Source organism: Prionailurus viverrinus, chromosome B2 (assembly GCF_022837055.1).
Source record: "Prionailurus viverrinus isolate Anna chromosome B2, UM_Priviv_1.0, whole genome shotgun sequence".
Lineage (NCBI taxonomy): Eukaryota > Metazoa > Chordata > Mammalia > Carnivora > Felidae > Prionailurus > Prionailurus viverrinus.
In genome coordinates, this window is record NC_062565.1 from 117,291,650 (window position 1) to 117,312,503 (window position 20,854).

The 20,854-nt window shown below is 37.6% G+C and overlaps 1 protein-coding gene across 3 annotated transcripts in view; it reads left to right on the plus strand.

Annotated features, from left to right (window-relative positions):
- Positions 1-20,854, plus strand: part of LAMA2 (laminin subunit alpha 2) — a 614,868-nt gene that overhangs the window by 549,222 nt on the left and 44,792 nt on the right. For 2 of the 3 annotated variants that reach the window (XM_047859508.1, XM_047859509.1), the window contains 5 exons: positions 1,964-2,088; positions 7,560-7,722; positions 8,401-8,545; positions 15,911-16,049; positions 18,649-18,660. In XM_047859508.1, the coding sequence (XP_047715464.1) occupies positions 1,964-2,088; positions 7,560-7,722; positions 8,401-8,545; positions 15,911-16,049; positions 18,649-18,660 (584 nt within the window). The remainder of the gene's footprint in view (positions 1-1,963; positions 2,089-7,559; positions 7,723-8,400; positions 8,546-15,910; positions 16,050-18,648; positions 18,661-20,854) is intronic. The other variant, XM_047859510.1, reaches the window with a different exon arrangement.

A 20,854-nucleotide genomic window follows, 5' to 3' on the forward strand; every position in this document is an offset into this window, starting at 1 on the left:
AGCATATAAATATATATGGCACATAGTAATATACAGTCATGTTGCCAACTTTCTCTCCTCCCCAGAAAGATAAATATAGGGGGAGCACAGAGTAGTATAAAAACCATGCATTTTGAAATCAAATCCAAGTTGGATTCTCCGCCTCTAACAGGCAAGTCACTTAGCCCCTTGGCCTTCAGTTTTCTCAACTAGAAAAAGGGAGCTAAAATATCTACCTTGCTTGCATATTGAAAGGTATGACAATAAATTTTTATAACATTTTAAAGCCCTGTTGTGCTAAGTAAAATTATAAGGAATTTACGTGAATTAACTTATTTAATTGTCACAGCAACCCCAGAAGGTAGATAATATCCTCCTCATTTTATATTTAAGGAATCGGAGTCAGAGAGGAGTTCAATGACTCGACCAAGGTCACACAGCAGTTAGAGGCAGAGCTGGGATTGGAACACAGGTTAGCAGCCACAGAAGCCTCCATCCTTAGGCACCACGTTTCACTGCCACAGTGAATAGTGAGAGATTATGTGCATGAAATTTACAACAAATGCCTAAGGTGTGGTAGTCACACATTAAATTGCATCCTAAATAATTCTTATTGTTATTCAGATGTCACTAGGCATAAATAAACTTTCTTATGCCAGTTTCAGGGAAAAAGAAAACAGACAAATGAAATCTGCAGAAAATCTTAATCATTTTGGCCAAGAGTTTCAAGGCTCCTAACACATCAGAATATGAACCAAAAGCTGGAAACAAGTAACTAAATCAACATGCTAATGAAAATTCAAAGGAGCAGGAAAATATCCCAAGTCTAGTTTTTAGGATGCAAGAAGGGAAAGCAAAAAGCAAATAGAATCCACAAGTAGGATAATCAACCTCCGGAAAATTAAAAGAGACTCCAACTGATAACAGAGAATTCCAAGGGCCGCTCTGACTTGTAAATGTCAGTGGCTGTGATAAACATTCTTTCTACATGGCAGTGCACCACTGAGTCACAGCAAGAGAAAGATGTACATGTTGAGTTTCACCCAAAATTGTAACTACAAACGTTATCTATTCAGGGATCATCTTCCTACATGTGTTCTAAAACCCAAACACGTCCATTCACTTTTTAACCCTAGACTACTCAGATAATTGTGGGTCAGCTTTGGCAAAGCATTTCTAAAGTTATAGGTACCAGAATGTAGAACTTATTTGTAATGTGTCCGTGCCAAAAGAAATCGTTGTTTAAATTACAGCCAAGTTTCATTAGAGTAGACCAGGTCATTCCCCTCCTTTGTGATTGTGTTATACATCAAGCTTAAGGCCTTTCCCTGTAAAAATGACACCAGGGTTGTCATTTAACAAATATTTACTGAGCCCTAATAGGCTTTATGCTGTGTATACGAGCAGAGAATCACAATATGGTCCCTTCTCTTACAAATTCACTCTTTCCCTTCATTCTCCGGAGTTGGAAACCTGCTTGGGTATAGGAGGAAATGAAAAATTGGGGGCAGCACTATCACTAAGTGATCTCTATGTGAGTTGTTTCTTCCCCTTCCATGTAGTCAGTGAGTGCCCCTTCTCAAGATCTTTAGAGAGATGTCTCCTTAGTGGTGTACGAATGCTCTCATTAATTAAATACCTCCTCTGTGTCAGGCACTGAATGTGGTACCATGAATAAATTACCCAATTGAATTCTAAGAATCCCATCTTAGAGACAAAAAATGGAATCTCAAAGCAGAGAAGTAGCTCACCTGAAGCCGGAAGCTAGGAAGTGTTTATTTACTAATGGTGATAAAATGGCTTCGCACAAAATAACCAGGATCTGTGAGGATATAATAGGGTTAAAGATGAATATGTACAAGCCAAGACTATCACAAAGAGCGGATAATAAGTACTCCAGATTTTGCTGCCAATGCCTCTCGTGGGTACTCTAAGACTTCTTGTGAAATTCTAACTCTAACAGATATAATGCTTCTCTCTGCAGAAGGCCGATGCTGTACGCGTGGTTACATTCACTGGCTGTATGGGAGAAACATACTTTGACAGCAAACCTATAGGGTTATGGAATTTCCGAGAAAAAGAAGGTGACTGCAAAGGATGTACTGTCAGGTTAGTTGAGATGAGGACTCCCCTAAGGTCTGGTCTGTGCTTGACAAAAACTTAATTTTATTGTACGATATTCTGTTATCACATGGATGATATGGAGCGGGTTGGAAGGGATCGTGACCAGAGGTGACTTACCATGAAGCTGATAAAAGGTCAAATCCTTTCACCCATTTGGGCGAATGGGAGGTGCCTTGGCGGTACTTTAACTGGTCATGTGTGTTTGTAAAATCTACAGGGCAAGGTATTTTAACCTCAGTCAGTTAAGACCACTGTCTCTTTCCACTCCAACCACCCTTCATGTCTGGCACCAGGAGGTTTTGCATATCTGTAGCTATGCTGTCATCATAATTTCTTTTTTCTTAAAGAGAGCTTTCCCTGAACTTGTTAAGCTTCAGGCTTCACAGAGCTTTGACACACTCCACTTATGTTTACAACAAAATGGAGAACCCTGGTACAAATTGATCTCCGACAGGATTTTCCAAATGACACATAGTGTCCTATAAGCATTTCGAGTGGAAACCCATTGGACTTGAAGATTCTGCTTAAGTGGAGAAGGATTAGAAGGGGCCAAGACAAGATAGGAGAAAGTGCCATAATACACATCACCAATTACAACATAGAGGTTAGGGTGTAGGAATTTATTTATTTATTTACTTATTTACTTACTTATTTATTTTAATGCCTATTTATTTATTTTAATGTTTATTTATTATTTTTGAGAGACAGAGAGGAAAATAGAGAGAGAAAGAGACAAGGAGGGAGAAAGAATCCCAAGCAGGCTCCATGCTGTCAGCACAGAGCCTGATGTAGGTCTCGATCCCACAAACCCATGAGATCATGACCTGAGCCGAAATCAAGAGTAGGACCTCAACTGACTGAGCCACCCAAGTGCCCCAGAGTGTAGGAATTTTAAATTTTTAACAAGCATACAAAAGCATGTATAGAGAATAGATATTCTTATATATACCTGAATAGAGGATATACAACAATGAGCTAAAAGTGGAGGATTTCTCAGCATAAATGACTTAGAGCCCAACAATCAAGTGAGCCTATTAAAACTATAAAATTTAAGTTAAATACCTAGAAGCTTAATATACACACATAGCAGCTCAACATCACTAGGTGCTAAGTGGCTCATACTTTTAATTTCCAATTGGAAGGGAACATGCACATTGCCAGGACCCAGATTCCCCATCAGAATAGCAGACTACCATTTTCGTCTTAACATCATGGACTTGTCAATGCAGAACTGAGGGTAGTTTAAAAGCCTAACCCATTCATAGTTTAAAGTGTCTGGGTGAATAATCTTCAACAAAATCTAACATGGAATGTTTTCTGTAAAATGTTTTTAATACAACAAAGACAATGAGGCTCACATTAACATTCCTCTACTCACAAATTAACACCAACTTTTCCCTAAACATTTTTTTGGTAAATTTGTAAAAAGGATTCTCAAAAGCCTATCATCAACAATTGTCCATTTAATGCAGTACATATAATGTGTTAAGATTATAACATGCAAATTATAAATTCTGCAAAGATCTTGTACCTTTAGTATATAAAATATTATATGAATTTATATAATTATAATAGTGTGTTAGACTTCTTCATGGAGGAGGTAACATTTGAGGTGGGCCTTGCCCTGGAGTAAGAGTCTGAAGGAGGAGCTGGAAGATAGTAGGTAAAGAGCATTCTAGTTCCAGGGACCAGGGACAGCAAAGGCTGGAAAGCCAGAGTGTTCTTAGGAAGGGACAAGTTGGGGCGCCTGGGTGGCTCAGTCAGTTGAGTGTCCGACTTCGGCTCAGGTCATGATCTCACAATCTGTGAGTTCGAGCCCCGCGTCGGGCTCTGTGCTGACAGCTCAGAGCCCGGAGCCTGCTTCGGATTCTGTGTCTCCCTCTCTCTCTGACCCTCCCCCATTCACACTGTCTCTCCCTGTCTCAAAAATAAAATAAACGTTAAAAATTTTTTTTAAATAAAAATAAAAAAAAGTAAACTCTGTTCTGCTTTACAAGTGTGAATTTACTCAGGCAAGCTTGGCAAATGGGAGAATGATATCAGTAAGGTGTGGAAGTCATATAAGTTTTGGACAGAGTTCTTTCCAGGGCCACCTGGGTGGGTCAGAGTCCGACTCTTGGTTTTGGCTCAGGTCATGATCTCACAGTGTGTGATTTCAACCCCTGCGTCAGGCTTCATGCTGACAGTGCAGAGCCTGCGTGGCATTCTCTCTCTTTTCCTCTCTCTCTGCCCTCCTCCCCTGCTTATTCTCTCTCTCTCTCAAAAGAATAAATAAACTTTAAAACAAAAAGTTCTTCCCAGCATGTAAAAGTTTTGCACGACCGAGTAAAGGCAGCTGAATGTTAAGTCTACCCATGAACTTGCCCTTGGTTTGGCCAAGCACTCTGTCTTGCAAGTTCTCCCCCTCCAGCATTGTGCCTTTTTGCCCCGTCTGTCACTCAGCACCGTCCACCCTTCCTTAGGTTCCTCCTTGCCATCAAATGACTTTCACCTATTCCTTTTAAGGTATAGTTTTATATTTACTGAAATAATTATTCATTTTAAATATTATAACATAGCTTTTTGAACTCGGCTAATATTTTGATCAATATTGTTATTTTTGTGAGCACTCTGATTATAAAGTTGCATAAGTTTTGAGTGACCCTGCACCAACCCTATTTTTCTGTAAGTCTTGGTATTTGTAGGAATAATTTTTATAGAACTCCCAGTGCCTGGTAGTGTTTTATTTTCAAGAGAACACATATATTTTAACATAAATACCAATCATTCCAGATTTAGACCAGAAACGATTATATGTGGGAAATGTAAAAGCTGAGGCTGTGAGACGTAGACTGAGAACATTTTATAGATCTTAGAATGTCCATTTTAGGAATGTTCGTTTATTCAGTAGTCAGTAAAAGGATACAATTGTTATGCTTTAGAAAGAATTATCAAAAAGAAAAGAAAAGAGAAAAGAAAAGAAAGAGTCTGCCAGGACTATTAAAAAAAAGTATCTTATTTTTCTTAAACTTCTAAAAATCACATTAAAATTAAAATAGAAAAAAAACTGTTACAAATATAATATATTAACTGAATATTGAAACAATGATGAAATGTTAATGTCCTAAACCCCAATATGCTTGTAGTTTTATAGTTAACAAGTTACATGTGGAAGAGTGTGTCTGTTCCAAATAGAATAAATAATTAGTCCTTAACAAATTGACCAGACATCAAAGTTCAAAAGAGAAACAAAAGGCAAGTTAAGAAGCTTAACCTATGTTAATTATAAGAAAAAAAATAGTTACTTTTCCTGGTAAATATTCAAAATGAGTAAGAACACTCCAGTATAATGTTAGTTGTTGAAGTATTATAGACTACACCTGGAAGGATTCGTTTTTCCCCCATCTCAAAGTCACCAATCTAAAGCCAGGCTTACCTGGGTTTGGCCAATAAGTTCAGGGCTGATCTACATCTGTAGGTTTAGAGGTTCTCAGCACAAAACCCTCCCCTGCAGAGTTGCCTTTTTCTTGAATAGGGAAACTTCTAAAGGAATGGAGTAGTAATAGGCCTTAGAAATCATTCACTGATCTAACCCTTTTATCTCAAGGTGACACCTGAAGGGTTAGGGGACTTATAGCAGGTCCTCACATCAAATTCAAAGGTACCTGCCATTTACTTTGCTATTTTTTTTAATTAATATTGAATGAATTAATAGATTAAGGACATAAGGGTATGAGAGTATAAATATCCCAGAGTTCTTAAACAGCAACAAAAAAAATGTGATATATTTTTTATTCTAATACTTGTTCTGTGTAGTGAGGCTTTATGTTTTTGTTTATTTGTTTAAATTATAAGTGCCAGGGCATTGGCTCAAAGCATCCAGAAAACTGTCAACAGTGACCACCACCGCCCCCCCCCCCCCCCCCCCCCCGCCGCCAACACTTTTCAGGACTGTCAATGGTATAGCATGGCAGCTTTAATGCAAAACCCTAGGCTTCAAGAACTCAAGGAACTTCTCCTTACTAGATTCTACACAACAGTCTCTTATCTCTAATGCAGTGCTCCAGAAATTAGCAGGCTTGTTGTAATGATGAAGAAAGGCCCAATCATAGCCAATTTATTCACTACCAATTATACTGTTTATTAATAGACTAATTTAGCTCCTCATACTTTTAGGTAACACTTTGCTGGAGTATTGAAAAGCATCTTTTAAGTTTACATTAGGAAAAAAATGTATGACATCATCTGATCTTATTCTAAATTAGATATAACTTAAAATTACAAAGGCCTGACCATGCAAGACACAGTAAAGACTCTTCCCTTCTTTTTTGTCTTCATTTTTATTTCTCTCTGGTCCAGGAACAGAGAGAAAGCCAACTCAACTAAAATATGTAACAGTTCTTCTTTCACAAGCCAATTAATGTTTGTACACTGCTGGTTTTATCATTAGCCAAGATTTTGTGCAAATAATATCCTAGACTCCGGTTATTTTACAATGACATTGCTATAATATTTCTCAATATCTCCCCTCTATCCCCAAGTTAATACAGCACTCCAATTTCAGAGATTCAAGCAGATGCTAATATGCCAATATTTAAAGTTTTAAAAAATCTCCACAATTTGAGACTTAATCTGTAACAACACCATTAGGTTGATTGATAGATGATAAATAACTTTGCATTTGAAAAAGAAATGATTCTAAGTGTCATTTTTACAAGGATTATCTTAGATATTTCTTAATGATTCAACCAATATTGATAGAATATATATTCTCTGTGAGGCAATTTGCTATACTAAAATCTCTTTCATTGCACATATGAGATTCTACTTTGAGCTGTGTCATACTAGGTGCCGAGTTTGTGACTGACATAAAGCCTGGCCCATAATCTCTAGCTGGTCTCATATAGCTTGCATTCTAGTGAAGAACACAGAAAAACACACACTGAAATAGATAGAGGCATCCCTTATTGTCTGAATCTAATTTGTCCCAGAAAAACCTATTGGATAGCAATAATTTAGAGAGTAGAGACATTTACTCCATTATGTTTTGTTTTTCTTATAACTGTAAGTTTGTATTTCTGACCACCTTCACCCATTGCGCCCAACCCCTCCATTATGTTATGTATATGAGATATGTAATAACACATTCTCAGTCTATCCAAAACCCCACCTGCTCACACCACTAAGATACACTTAAATGCCACCATAACTTTCCACCAAGTATTTCAGTAAAACATAAAGCATTTAAAACATCAATAACTTAGTTATTGAACACCAGATAAAGTCCAGGTAAGAGGTGATTGCTACTTGGTCTAGAATGGTGACAGTAGAGGTGGAGAGAAATAGAAGGATTGAAGACTTATTTGGGATGGTTTCTGTCCTAGAACAGCTTACAATTGAGTCTCAGAAGACAATTTGATGTACTGAATACTGATGGATGAAACAGATATTGATTCATGTGAAATGTCTCTCTTCAGTCCTCAGGTAGAAGACAGTGAGGGGACTATTCAGTTTGATGGAGAAGGGTACGCATTGGTCAGCCGCCCCATTCGTTGGTACCCCAACATCTCAACTGTCATGTTCAAGTTCAGGACATTTTCTTCAAGTGCTCTCCTGATGTACCTTGCCACACGAGACCTGGTAAAGACATGCACAGCTGATTTTCCATGATTGATCATTTGTTTGCCTCTTTCCATAGGATTCCAATACAATTATCAGTTATTGTTAAATTATCAATTATTATTCAAAGAATTCAGGGATGGCTGTGTGACAGCCAAGAGTGGGTGATGCAAATAGAACTTATATATTTTCATTGATAAATTCAATTACAGATGCAATATAATTATTACTTATTTTCAATATAGTCCCCTATATAATCCTTTAAGAGAAGCACCCAGTAAAGATTCCTGCAGTATGGAATCATGCAGCAGCAAAACTACTGCTTTAGTCTTCTGAACACCTAAGCTGAAAGGTGGTACTAAATGTCCTCCTTGTTTTTCTAAGTTAATATCTCTTAGTAAATTCTTCCAGGGAACATATCTTTTAGTTGGCTTAATATGTTTTCATAGGAACCTCCTTTATTCTTCTGTCATAAAAGGATATGCCCTAGTAATTGGTTGTGACCATTGACACCATGATATCACACCCACCAACATTCACAAAATGCTAGTACCAATTCTGTTTCTAAAATGGATGTCACTTACCGATCAACACATTTAGTGACTTAGCCATAAGGCCCTATTATAAACCCCACAAAGAAAGTGAATACTCATGTTTCGCTGTGTATCTAATCACTGGTGTATTTTTACTTCATCACAGAAAGATTTCATGAGTGTAGAACTCACTGATGGGCATGTAAAAGTCAGCTATGATCTGGGTTCAGGAATGGCTTCCGTTGTCAGCAATCAAAACCATAATGATGGGAAATGGAAATCCTTCACCCTGTCAAGAATTCAGAAACAAGGTGAGTTTCTATGGTAATAATGCACTGTGAGCCTTAATCATGCTATCCAACGTTCCCATGTATCTAATCATGAGGAAGACCCTGTCTGTAATTTTAGGTACTCACAAATTCTGTGAAAATCGGATACACTCATCTCTTTGGCTTAGATGATAGGTGACTTGGGTTACACATGACTGATTGAAGAGGCAAATGGTTCTCTGTCATTTTCTTTGAACACTGAAAGCTTAATTTGAAAACATCAAACTATCTTACGACTTGTAAAATTATATCCTGTAGTAGGTTTGAAAAGGTTGTGTGCTTGTCTTTCCTTCTTATTTTACCAAGATGTTTCCTTTAGAGCGACTCACATGTGCAATTTGTAGGGGTGGTCGCACAGTTACCAGTTCTTTGCTTTTTAAAAAGGCCAAATATTTGTATGTGTGCAAGTAAATAATCAAATAAGGATAATGTAACCTCTTTATAGTTCAGGAACTCTTTCAACATTTTTTTTTTCATTTGCTGATTTGAGCAGGTATTTTGTTCTGGTGTTAGAGAAAGGGAAACATAGGCTCAAACTCACATGTGGTCAGAGACGTATATATGTAAGATCTCATAAGCAAGATAGAAATCCAAGTCTCTTAGGTCTTAGTGTGCTGCTACTGTGATTTAAGTATAATTCCCCTCACTCTGTGTACTATAGTATTACCAATATCTGCAAATGGAACTTTGATACTTCTGTTTATAAAATTAAACCTAATTAGTTTTCATTGTGCCAATGTGATATGTCATGAGAATTTCGGTTTAACTTTGCACCATTCTTCATTCCTGTGTTTAACAAATATCTGGCAAGCACGAACTGCATAAGTATTGCATAAGAACTGAGTGAGGTCTGTCACAAGTCCTTGCCTTCAAGGAACTTGCACTCTAATGGGGGAGATAGGCAAGTAAATCAATAGTGAGAAAAGCTAATTGCTGTGTCAAAACAGGTATAGTAGTGGAGGCGCCTGGGTGGCTCAGTCGGCTAAGTGTCCAGCTCTTGATTTTGGCCGAGGTCATGATCTCAAGGTTCATGATTTCAACCTGGGAGTCAGGCTCCGCGCTGACAGTGAGGAGCCTGCTTGTATTCTTTCTCTTTCTCTGCGTCTCCCCCGCTTGCATGTTCTCTCTCACTCTCTCAAAAATAAATAAATGAACTTAAAAAAAAAAGTATAGTAGGCTAGGAATCTCAGGAGAGAGATGTTTAAGTCACACAGAGAAGTTGGCGAATGCCCTGAGGCACAAGCAGGAGTTGAGAATTTCACTGGATGGACAGCACCTTTGGACACTTCAGAGAGGTGAATGTTGTGTGAGAGCCTAGAGGCCTCAGAGAGCATCATACATCATCAGACATCAGTTTCCAGTTGCTCTTCCTTGTAATATGGAGGTCTGGAGAAACTCCTCAGTCGGAACAAAACCTGGTTTGTGCTTATATAAGTTGGAGTACTGCTGTATACATTGTTCCAGCATAAAAGAGGCACAGTGCACATTTGCATGGGGGAGGCTCTGCATAATACTTAAGAAGAGTGTTTTACTCTGTTTGACCCAACATTTCCCAAACTTCTACGATCACTAAAATCTTTCCATTCATGCAAGACTAGCATTCTGCTGAACACACTTTGGGAAAGGCTTTGGTTAATGTTGAGGAGCAAGAATTTCCCATCCCTTTCTGGGTCCTTCTAGCTGGACCTAAGAATCAAATTGACATGAGACAGATTAACAGGACAAAATCCGATTTGATCGTGTACATGCAGGGAATCCACACACACATGGAAATTCCAAAGACAGGCAAAATGAGGTATATGTGTCATTGTGAACTGAGAAGAAGGTAGGGGTCTGGGACTTCAAAAGGAAGAATGCAATTTACAGGAAGATAAAAAGAAAGGGCGGGGGAGGGGGTAAATGTTTCCTGAATAAATGTTTGTTGAGCCACTCAGAAACAATGCCACACAGAGGACTTTGATCAGACAGGCCTTGCTAGGTTCCTCTCTCTGTCAACTACACCTAGTTCACAGTGCAATGTCATTATCTGTGGTGATAGTGCTCTTCCGGGAGCAGGTCCTCTATCTAAATTCTTCTAGGCAGTTGTGGGGGAGGGAAAGGGCTTTTCCTGAATCAACCGGGTTTTGGTTGCTTTTTTCCTACAAGTATTGATTTAAATTCCAGCTAGATAACATACAGTACAATATTCGTTTCAGGTAGAGAACTTATTCATCACTTACATCCAATACCTGGATGTGAGTACTTGTGCTTATCACAAGTACCTTCCTTAATACCCATCATATATTTAACCCATTCCCCAACCTACCTCCCTTCCAGTAACCCTCAGTTCTCTACAGTTAAGAGTCTGTTTTATGGTTTATCTTTTTTCCCCTTTGTTCCTTTGTTTCTTAAATTCCACATATGAATGAAATCATATGGTATTTGTCTCTCTCATATGGTATTTGACTGACTTATTTCACTTCGCATAATACACTCTAGCTCCATCCACATCACTGTGAATGGTTTTGATTGTTTAAAAAAATTAAATGTGTTTATTTTTGAGAGAGAGAGACAGAGAGAGGTAGAGAGTGTGTGCACCAGTGTAGGAGGGGCAGAGAGAAAGAGGCAAAGAGAGAAACCCAAGCAGGCTCTGTGCTGACAGCACAAAGCCTGACATGAGGCTTACTCCCACGAACTATGAGATCATTCCCTGAGTCAAACTCAAGATTCAGACATTTAACCAACTGAGACACCCAGGAGCCCTGGTTTTGATTGCTTTTTAGCTCACACTAGTCTTCGTATATAAGTGGCTCATCTTGGAGTAGCCTGCTATAGTTACTATAGCTACTACAGTTATAGTATACAGTTGGCCACTATAGTTACTACAAGTAAATCCATAGCCTAACAGGATGTATGTTGCCAAAAAATTCATGAAATGAGGCTAGAGAGATAACAGATCCAGTTCATAAAAGGCCTTATGAATTTCAACTTTATCCTAAAAGCTATAGGGAACTACTAAGAGTTTTAATCTAAAATGTGACACCATCAGATGTGTGCTTTAGTAAAGTTCCCACAGAAAACTTTAAAGGGTAGATATCTGACAGTTTCAGGGGCTGCTGCAGTCTGCAGTAAACCAGGTGAACAGTGAGGAGAATGAAAGCATAAGAATGGAGAGGAAAGAGTAGAAATGAAAGATGTCAAGCATTTTAAAATCAAGGAGCTTTATTTATGATATACTCAACATGGAGGCTAAATATTTTTAAAAGGGACATCAAGAATAATTCCTTTCTTTTTCTTAAACAACAAAACATATTTTAGTGCCATGTACCAAGCTATTGGATACAAAAAAAAAAAAAAGAATAGGTTTTCTAGAAAAGATGCTGGGTTCTATTTTGGACATATTGTATGAAAGGTACTCTTAATATCTTGAGCAGACTAGGGAAGCTGTGTAATTGGCAGGCAATCAGTTATGTGTACCTGAGGTTTCGCAGAGCTCTAGGAGAGAGGGCCAGCTTGGAGTCATTATCATGTCATTAATAGTTGTAGCTGAATAGAGATGAGAAAAACCACGCAGTCATTTCTAGAGTGAGAGGATCCAAAGCCCTGAAGCAAACAGCAGTGTCGAAGGGATATAATAAAGGCAGACTCCACAAAGGAGGCTGTAAAGAAATAATCCGAGAAAGGAGAAATAAGGAAGAGAAATTTTCAGAAGATCAAACTGAAGGCAGAGTGACCAATTAGGTTCAATAATAGTCCAGGCAGGAGATGTATGATGGCTTGAAATAAGAGCTACAGTGGAATTTGACACTAGAGAAATGCAAAATAAATCCACAGTGTGATACCATCGTATAGTTATTAGAATGCCTACAGTTACAAAAACTGAATATACCCAGGGCTGGCAAGAATGGAGAGTAACTGGAGCTCCTATACCCTGCAGAAGAGGATGGAAAATGGGCAGCCGCACTGGTAACTGGGTTGGCAGTTTCTTAATAGGTTAAATATACACCTACTATATGAACCAGCCATTCCACTCCTAAGTATCCACGCAAAACGCATGAAGCATATTTCCATACAAAGACCTTTACCAGAATGTCCATAGCGTCTTTCTTTGTGGGCCTCAAAAAACAGAACACTAAATCAGCTGTTAACAGGTTAATAGATATACAAGTTGTTATATAGCCCACACAATGGAATACTATTTAGCAATAAAAATAGTGAGCGAGTAATCTGCACACAAAATGGATGGATATCAAAATATTCCTAGTGAAAGAAGGCATACATAAAAAAAGTTATGTCAAATATATAGAAAACACAAATGAACCTACAGTCTCAGAAAACAGATAGAGGCTACATGAGAATTAGGTTGGGTAGGGAGGCACAGGAAGGAAGGATAACAAAGAGGCATAAGGAAACTTTTGGGGTGATGGATATGTTCACTTTTTTTTGTTTTTAGTGTGATGATGGTTTCCCAGATGTATACATGTCTAAAAACCTGTTAAAATGTACACTTCAAACATAAGCAACTTCTATTGTGTCAATTATAGTTTGGGTATATATTTTTTAAAAAATAGGGTAGATATTAGAGTTATTTAGGAGATGAAATTAGCAGGGCTCTTGGTTGATTAGATGTGGAATAGCAAGGAGACAGTCAGGATGAGTCTCTAATTTAGGAGATTGGGTGGGGGTCATAGTGCCATCAAATAAATAATAAGGATTTTTGGGTAAAAAGATAATCATTTTGATTTGGAATGTGTTTAGTTTGAAGTACTGATAAGATATACAGATGATTATGTCTCATCTGTTGAATGTGGATTTCTAGGCAAAATCAGGTCCAGACATATATATTTTTGACTTGTCAACATAAAGTAAGTAGATATAAACTGGAGGTTACCTGGATAACTAAAACCCAAGAAGCGGCCAGATGGAGATGCATTAGGGAACATAACACTTCAGAAATATTCAAAGAAATAAGTCCCAAAGAAGGAAATCATGAATGAGGTTGGAAAGGTACAAGAACCTGGAGAAAGGTTGTCTGTCACTAGGAAAGCCAAAAGAGGCAATTTCCTAGAAGGAAGGAAATGTTAACATCAAAAACTGCATAGACGTGGATTAAGATAAGGACCAAAAGACCCTACTGAGTTTGGATGTAGGGAGGTCCCTGCAGATCTGAGAACAACTGAAATCCAAGGAGTAGTGGGATCAGAATTGAAATAAGCCTTCAGCAACGTGGGTCATCCCTCCTTTTCAGTGACCAGATCAGTTGTTTATGTGAATTATTCTCAACTAGTTTGTAAATGCACCCTCCCTTGAAATTGAGACACACTCTTTCAGGTGGCATTCCCCACCTTGCCTTGAGAGTCACTTAGTAGAACCACAGTCACCACTAGAAGTGTGTCATATCCCTGAAGTACACTGATATAAACACAAGATTGAGAACAATCATTTCGATTTCAACCTAAGAGAGAGAAGAAAGGGATTGCCAAAGTAACAATTCATTTGCCACAACTCAGCATTGATTATAAAATACTTGCTAAGCCCCTACTCTTTGTCTCGTATTTAATAAAACCCTTATTTCCCTGCTTACCCATAAATGATGTCTGGACTCATCAACTCTGAAATTTTATGTTAATAGCTATTCTGTAAGGGAAAGAAATAGGGCAGGACATGAAAGCAAGTGTTAGCATTTCATAGCAGAACCCACTTCATTGCTATCACTCATGAAGGAGAGAATAAAGTTCTTCCTTTAACTCAGTAAAAATGTGCCGCCCTATGCCTCTCTGCTGGAGTTAACACTTGGGCCAGTGAGTTTCAATTCAATGTCTTTCTGCTCTTTAATCAGTTTTTCTTAGAATGGTTTCTAAAAATGCATATATTCATTCAGGGATACGGAGGAAAACTACCTCCAGTCAGTGGCTTGCCTGTGATAGAGAGGGAGAATTTCATTTTCACAGACACCATTAAAATATGCACCCGATCTGTGGAAAGAGGCTATTTTCATGTTCCAGTCAACAGCTCCATATGAAAACTTCTTTGCTGATCTGGATAAAAAGGAATGTGCATGGAAAAGTCTTGAAAATGGTTTTATAATTTTTTTTTTATTTTAGCCACCAGTCTGGTCAAAAAGTTATATGTGTATAAAATTAATATGGTATATGAAAGTAATTCAGTTTTTATATTTTGACTTGCTGAATATTTTTAATAGGACAGTTACTCAGTCGGTATTTTTTATTGTCTGTTTATTTTGAAAAAACTGTGCTTTAAGGATTTGAGGTATTAATAGGTTTGGTATTTCTTTTGATCATGTTTTAAATTTTATTTATTTATTTTGAGAGAGAGAGAGAGAGAGAGAGAGAGGGAGGGAGAGAGAGAATCCCAAGTAGGCTCTGTACAGGGCTCGAACTCTCAAACCCTGAAACCATGACCTGAGCCAAAGCCAAGAGTCGGAGACCCAACTGACTGAGCCACCTAGGTATCCCTGTCATTATTTAATAGGGCAATTATGTTTGTTTTTATTGAAGATACTTCCTTTTGGAATGGAAGGACTACAGATTACAATGGAATTTTAGAGTTTGATATTTTTCTTTGTTTTTCAAAAAAGTACTCTTCTAAAAGTTATGAGTTAAGGGAAAATAATAATGTTCCATGGTCAAATAAATTTGAGAAATGCTTCTTTCTCTATGTCCCCCAATTGGAGTATTACATTGAACATTAATATGTCAGAAAATCTGGGCAGTCATAAAATTAAAATATATGTTTAATTTGCTTAACCCAATGTTTGTCATATTTATTTGAGCCAGGAACATCCAGGAAACTAGCGTTCCAAAGAATAAACATTTAGAAATGCCCTTATAATCCACTGGTTTAAATAGCCATTTTCAGACCCTTGCTAATTCAGATCCAATATCAGGCGAAGATTTAGAGGCTGAATCTTTCATGTTAATGAACTGATGCCTCAGTATGCAACAAGGGTCCAAAATATATGAAGCAGTTAAAGGCTAGGCCTAAGCAAATATTATGGTGAGAAAGCACATAATTCAGAAAGAGCCTAGCCTCCTCGTCAGAATGAAGGGGAGAAAATCAATGAGATAAGGGGTTCCCATCTGCTTTCTGAACAAAACAGACTAAACAGAGAAGTCCCTCTCTTCTTTCCTTTGTCAGGCTATTATTTTTAAGCCCTCTTTGTGGATAGTTTAATACTTTATTTTATTGATGTCATTGCTTCCGCAATTATTCAATAGATACACGTGGTCCAAATGCTTGGGAAAGTCGATGTTAATTTGAGAATTAAAGTAAATTTATCTTGAAGTAACAGTGATAATACAGACATGGTTCGTCTCGCTCAAGTAAGACTTTCTCTCTCCTTTACAGCCAACATATCAATTGTAGATATAGATACTAACCAGGAGGAGAACCTAGCAACTTTATCTTCTGGAAACAACTTTGGTCTTGACTTGAAAGCAGATGACAAAATATATTTTGGTGGTCTGCCAACACTGAGAAACTTGAGGTAATGTAGTGTATATTTAGAGCTAAGGATTAAGTTTTAATTAAATGGCCACCCTGCTCACTGGAGTTCTGCAGTTTAATTACAACAGGAATGTCGCATAACCTTTAGTTGCAGAAAGGCTTAATTAAAAAAAAAAAAATCATGTTACATGTTAGAACAACACCAGGATTTAGACGCCCAAGGATTAATTGGATATCTTTGTTGAAGAGATGGATGGAAATCACTATTTCCCTCATATTCACCTGATGAAAAGAATTGTAAAAGTAATTAAAGGTGGAAACTAGAGTTGAATGTGCGTCTTGTAATTGCTCTGCTCCTCGCACATTCACTGCAGATCATGGGACACTGAGATTGCTTAGTGTTCTAAAAATCAGTCAGTGTTCCAGAATACTGTGAGTATAACCTATTTTGTTGCTAAGCATTAGCATACTAATGCTATGTTGGAGCTTTCCCATATGTCTAATGCTAAAGCTGTATTAGTTATTCTTGTGTCCCTGCCAACATTTTTTTTAATTTCACACATGTTTTTTAGATAGCAGGATGGAGAGATATAATTAACTCATAGTTTAGTTCAAAAAATAAACTCCAGAAACTAAAAAAATCTCAGGAAATATTTCATGTGTATTTAATTAATTTACTGCTTGTTATAAAACATCTCATAAGAAAAAAGAGTTATAAAGCACTTGGTGCTCAATAAATGTTAATTGAGTTTAATTAGAACGGAATGAATTGACTTGGTTAAACCATAAGAACTTACTATAAATACAGACTACCTCGTTTTTAATTTTTGTTTTGTTTAGTTGGCTTGTTAGTTCTTAATGGTTATAAAAGTCCTATCGCGGTGTTTCTTTTCTTATTTTTTTTAAGCTTATTTATTTTCGGGAGAGACAGAGACAGTGTGAGTGAGGGAGAAGTGGAGAGAAAGGGAGAGAGAGAGAGAGAGAGAGAGAGAGAGAGAGAGAGAGAATCCCAAGCAGGCTCTGCACTGACAGTGTGGTGGCTTGAACTCGTGAACCATGAGATCATGACCTGAGCCAAAACCAGGAGTCAGACACTGAACCGACTGAGCCACCCAGGCACCCCTTGGTGTGTCTTCTCTTAAAAGACGCATTATGATTGGAGGGATTCTCAGAATAACTGAGAAATAAGGGAGTCAGTTGTTTTTGAATTTCCCAAACGAGCGGTGCAATTTCAATCTCGTTTTATGATAGCTAGCATACAGACTGAGTTTTACTCTTCTCCCTGTACCTAGATTCATGGACCAAGCAACTAAATACCAGCCTTTCAAGAGTATGAGTTGATAAGCTTCATGGGGCTTCATTCTGCATTCATCCACATTATGATATACTTGTGTTAAGCATGTACATTTACAGTGTCTGGTCAGAAAAACTCATTGCAGATCAAATGCGTTTGGACTGTGACATAGTCATTACTCAAATATCTATTGTTGTCAAGTGTTCGCTGAGAACTACTATGTGCCAGGCACTGTATAAATACAGATCTGACAGTTGCTTCAGTCTAAGATTTATTTTGCAAGATCATTAACTAAATTCCCTATGAGTGAATTAAATGTAGCCAAAATAAGGCTATCAAGATGTAGCTTTATGTATTCTAGGGATGACTTGGTTTTAATTACCATAAAGTAATTTTAGGAATTATCTATAAAGGTATATTTGTTAGCTATATTGAGATAGGTTTATACATTCATTTTCAGACTGCATATTTAATAAATCTGTGTCACTAAAATGTTTTTACTTGCTCAGTACAGCATTTTATAATTATGGTATTTCTATGGTAAGGTACATTATCCCCATACAATCTTTAGACATATATCTGTGAGTAAGCAAGGAGTTTTGCATTCTTAGTTTGCTGTTACTTTGCCCACAGACAGGATCTTAATATGGTAAAGTTCAAAAGATGAGGTAAACATAAATTATTTTTACATATATTAAGTTCAAGCTCATCGAGAGGCAATATTTATCAACAACTCATGAATACTACAGCATAGCAATGTTTGTGCATTTTCTCATTCATCAGATAGATTAAAATTAGTATTTTAAGTTTGTATTTCAAAATAAACGTTAAAAAAATTGAAAAAGAAAAAAGAAAAAGGGGTGCCTGGGTGGCTCAGTTGGTTAAGCATCTGACTTCGGTCCAGGTCATGATCTCACAGTTTGTGAGTTCGAGCCCCACATCAGGCTCTGTGCTGATGGCTCAGAGTGTGGAGCCTGCTTCAGATTCTGTCTGCCTCTCTCTCTTCCCCTCCCCCACTCATGCTCTGTCTCTCTCCCTCAAAAATAAACGTTAAAAATTTTTTTTTGAAAAAACATTTGTACTTCAAAATAAACATTTCCCATAGAATAGTGTGGAAAGAACATGGTCATCTTTGGATTCGAATTTCACAGGGGTCAAGGGCATATGTCTGTTTTCTGTTCTGTTGGTTTTTCACATTCCCTTCTTTTTAAGATTGCCATGTGATACTTTTTAAAAAGACTTATGATTAAAGTATATTGTTTTACTAAATGAAAATGCAATTGCAAGTAAATTGTGTTTGTTTGTTTGTTTGTTTGTTTGTTTTTTTCTCTTCCCTTTGACCTAGTATGAAAGCAAGGTAAAACTTAAATTATGCATGCCTTCTTCAAGTGCATGGGTTGGGTAAATGTGGCTTCTTAGACACAGCAGTGGTGCAGAAGCAGAGCAATACCTATGCAGCTTAATTCGTAGTACATTTCATGAGCAAGTAATACATTCTGAGAGTTCTCATGCTGCCCTTTACTTACTGAGATGCTGCTGCTCACCCACCGTGAATCGGGCTGCAATTTCACTTATTTCACCAGCTATGAGGACAGATTTGCTCTGCTTCCTTTCTGAACTGCCCACGCACAGTGCCCCTGGTGCACATACGCAGGAGCACACAGGCAAAGGTCAGCTGGTCAGGTTGATGGGCACGATGTAGCTCTGGGGACAGAGCAGAGCGGTCTGTTGGGTTGAACCCTGGACTCCCATCTGTCAAGTACCATGCTGTCTGCTGAACAATCAGCCTGTGCTCCCAAATGCTCACCACTGCCTCGCTGCTTTTTGCAAGCCTGCAAATATGCAAATGTTTACAGGGCCCTTGCACCTCTTTGCAAAGCTGTTTATTTATTGTCATGTTTATTTAGAATTAGCCATGAAGCCAGATAAAAGGAATCTCTGGAAATAATATATTTTAAACCAGTATTTGCCTTAATGGTGACGAAGTTTGTGGACGGTCCCCATAGTTTCCCAGGAGCATTTTAATTCCTGTTTGCAGAAAGACATTAGCGTGAAAGCTTTGAGCAGCAGGCCTCCGTAAGTGGCTGATCAAACCCAGCAATGTGCAGGGCTGGCACACTCTGGCTAGTGCCTGGTGTTTTGATATTTCAAAGCCTAGCTATGCCACATTTCTGGAAAGGAGATAATATGGCCTAACTTAGCCAAGACGTTTTTAAAACAAAATGTAGACTTCTAACACCAGAAACTAGAATGTATAGAAATGAAAGTATATACAAAAAAATTATCCAAGTTGTTTTATCACAATATAGTTATGAGCCTAGTCATGCTTTTTGCTGGGATGGCTAAAAGGCAAAGGCTGGCTTTCAATGGAAATATATAAAACTCTGGAGTGACACTGTGTAGCTTTGTAATGCTGCCTTTGAGGCAAACAGAGGAAAAGAGGCCTGTGGTTACCATTAGGAATCTGATCACATGTGATTGCTTATCCCCCGTGCTTTTCATAGCATTGAGCCTACTAAATCATCGTGTTTTGAAATAGTTCATTGTGTGTCCATGAAACAGTGAACTATATAACTTGTAGAAGAGACTTACTTTATTGATAGGACCTCTGAAAAATTTGTGATAGAGCAGTCATCCTTTAAAAGAAAATATGGAAGCAAATGAACACTGGGAATAAAATTCACCCATTCCCTATGCTTTATAAATAAGAATATAAGCAAGATCCTTACCCTCCAGTTGGGCATGTTCTTCATAATAACAAATTGACTGAGCAGAAGGAGGAGACCTTGGGAATAATGGGAAATGACCAAAGAAAATGAAGCAGTTCCAGAGGGAGAAAAGACAGAACAAATACGTGGCATGACATAAATCACCTGATACACATGCCAGGGTCTGATTTTCTTTCCCACCTGTTTTTCCACATGCCCTATGTTTTTTTATTGAGGCAAAAAAGGGAAACCTGGCATCATGAGACGATGAGAGAATTAATCATTATCCTAATAATATTTTGGTGTTGATTGGGCAGGTTTTACAGATGCTTATTAACACCAAAAAAAAGTATTATTATTTTTTATCCCGACAGACCTGTATTATTCAATATGGTAGCCATCAGCCACAGTGACTACTTAACTTTAAATTAAATAGAATTAAATAACAACGTCCAGTTTCTCATTGGCATAAGCTTCATTTCAAGTGCCAATAGCTACATGTGACCAGAAACTACTGATTTGGACAATGCAGAACAAAATATTTCCATCATCACAGAAAGTTCTATTGGACAGTGTTGCTATCGACTAAATAAAGAAGGATCATCACTGACATCCTACTAGCTGCTATCCATTGAGCACTTCACATGTGCTAGCATGTTGGGTTTTTTCTAAGCAATAATGAATAAAAAGTAAACACGCAAGTGTTATTTGGGTATAGAAGACATTTTCAACCTTAAGGAAGATGGGTTTTGTGCCTTTGGTTGCTTGATTTTGTTATTGCCCCATTATAAAATAAGGACTTTGGAGTCAATCTATAAATCCAATGTTTAAGTATGTTTTTTA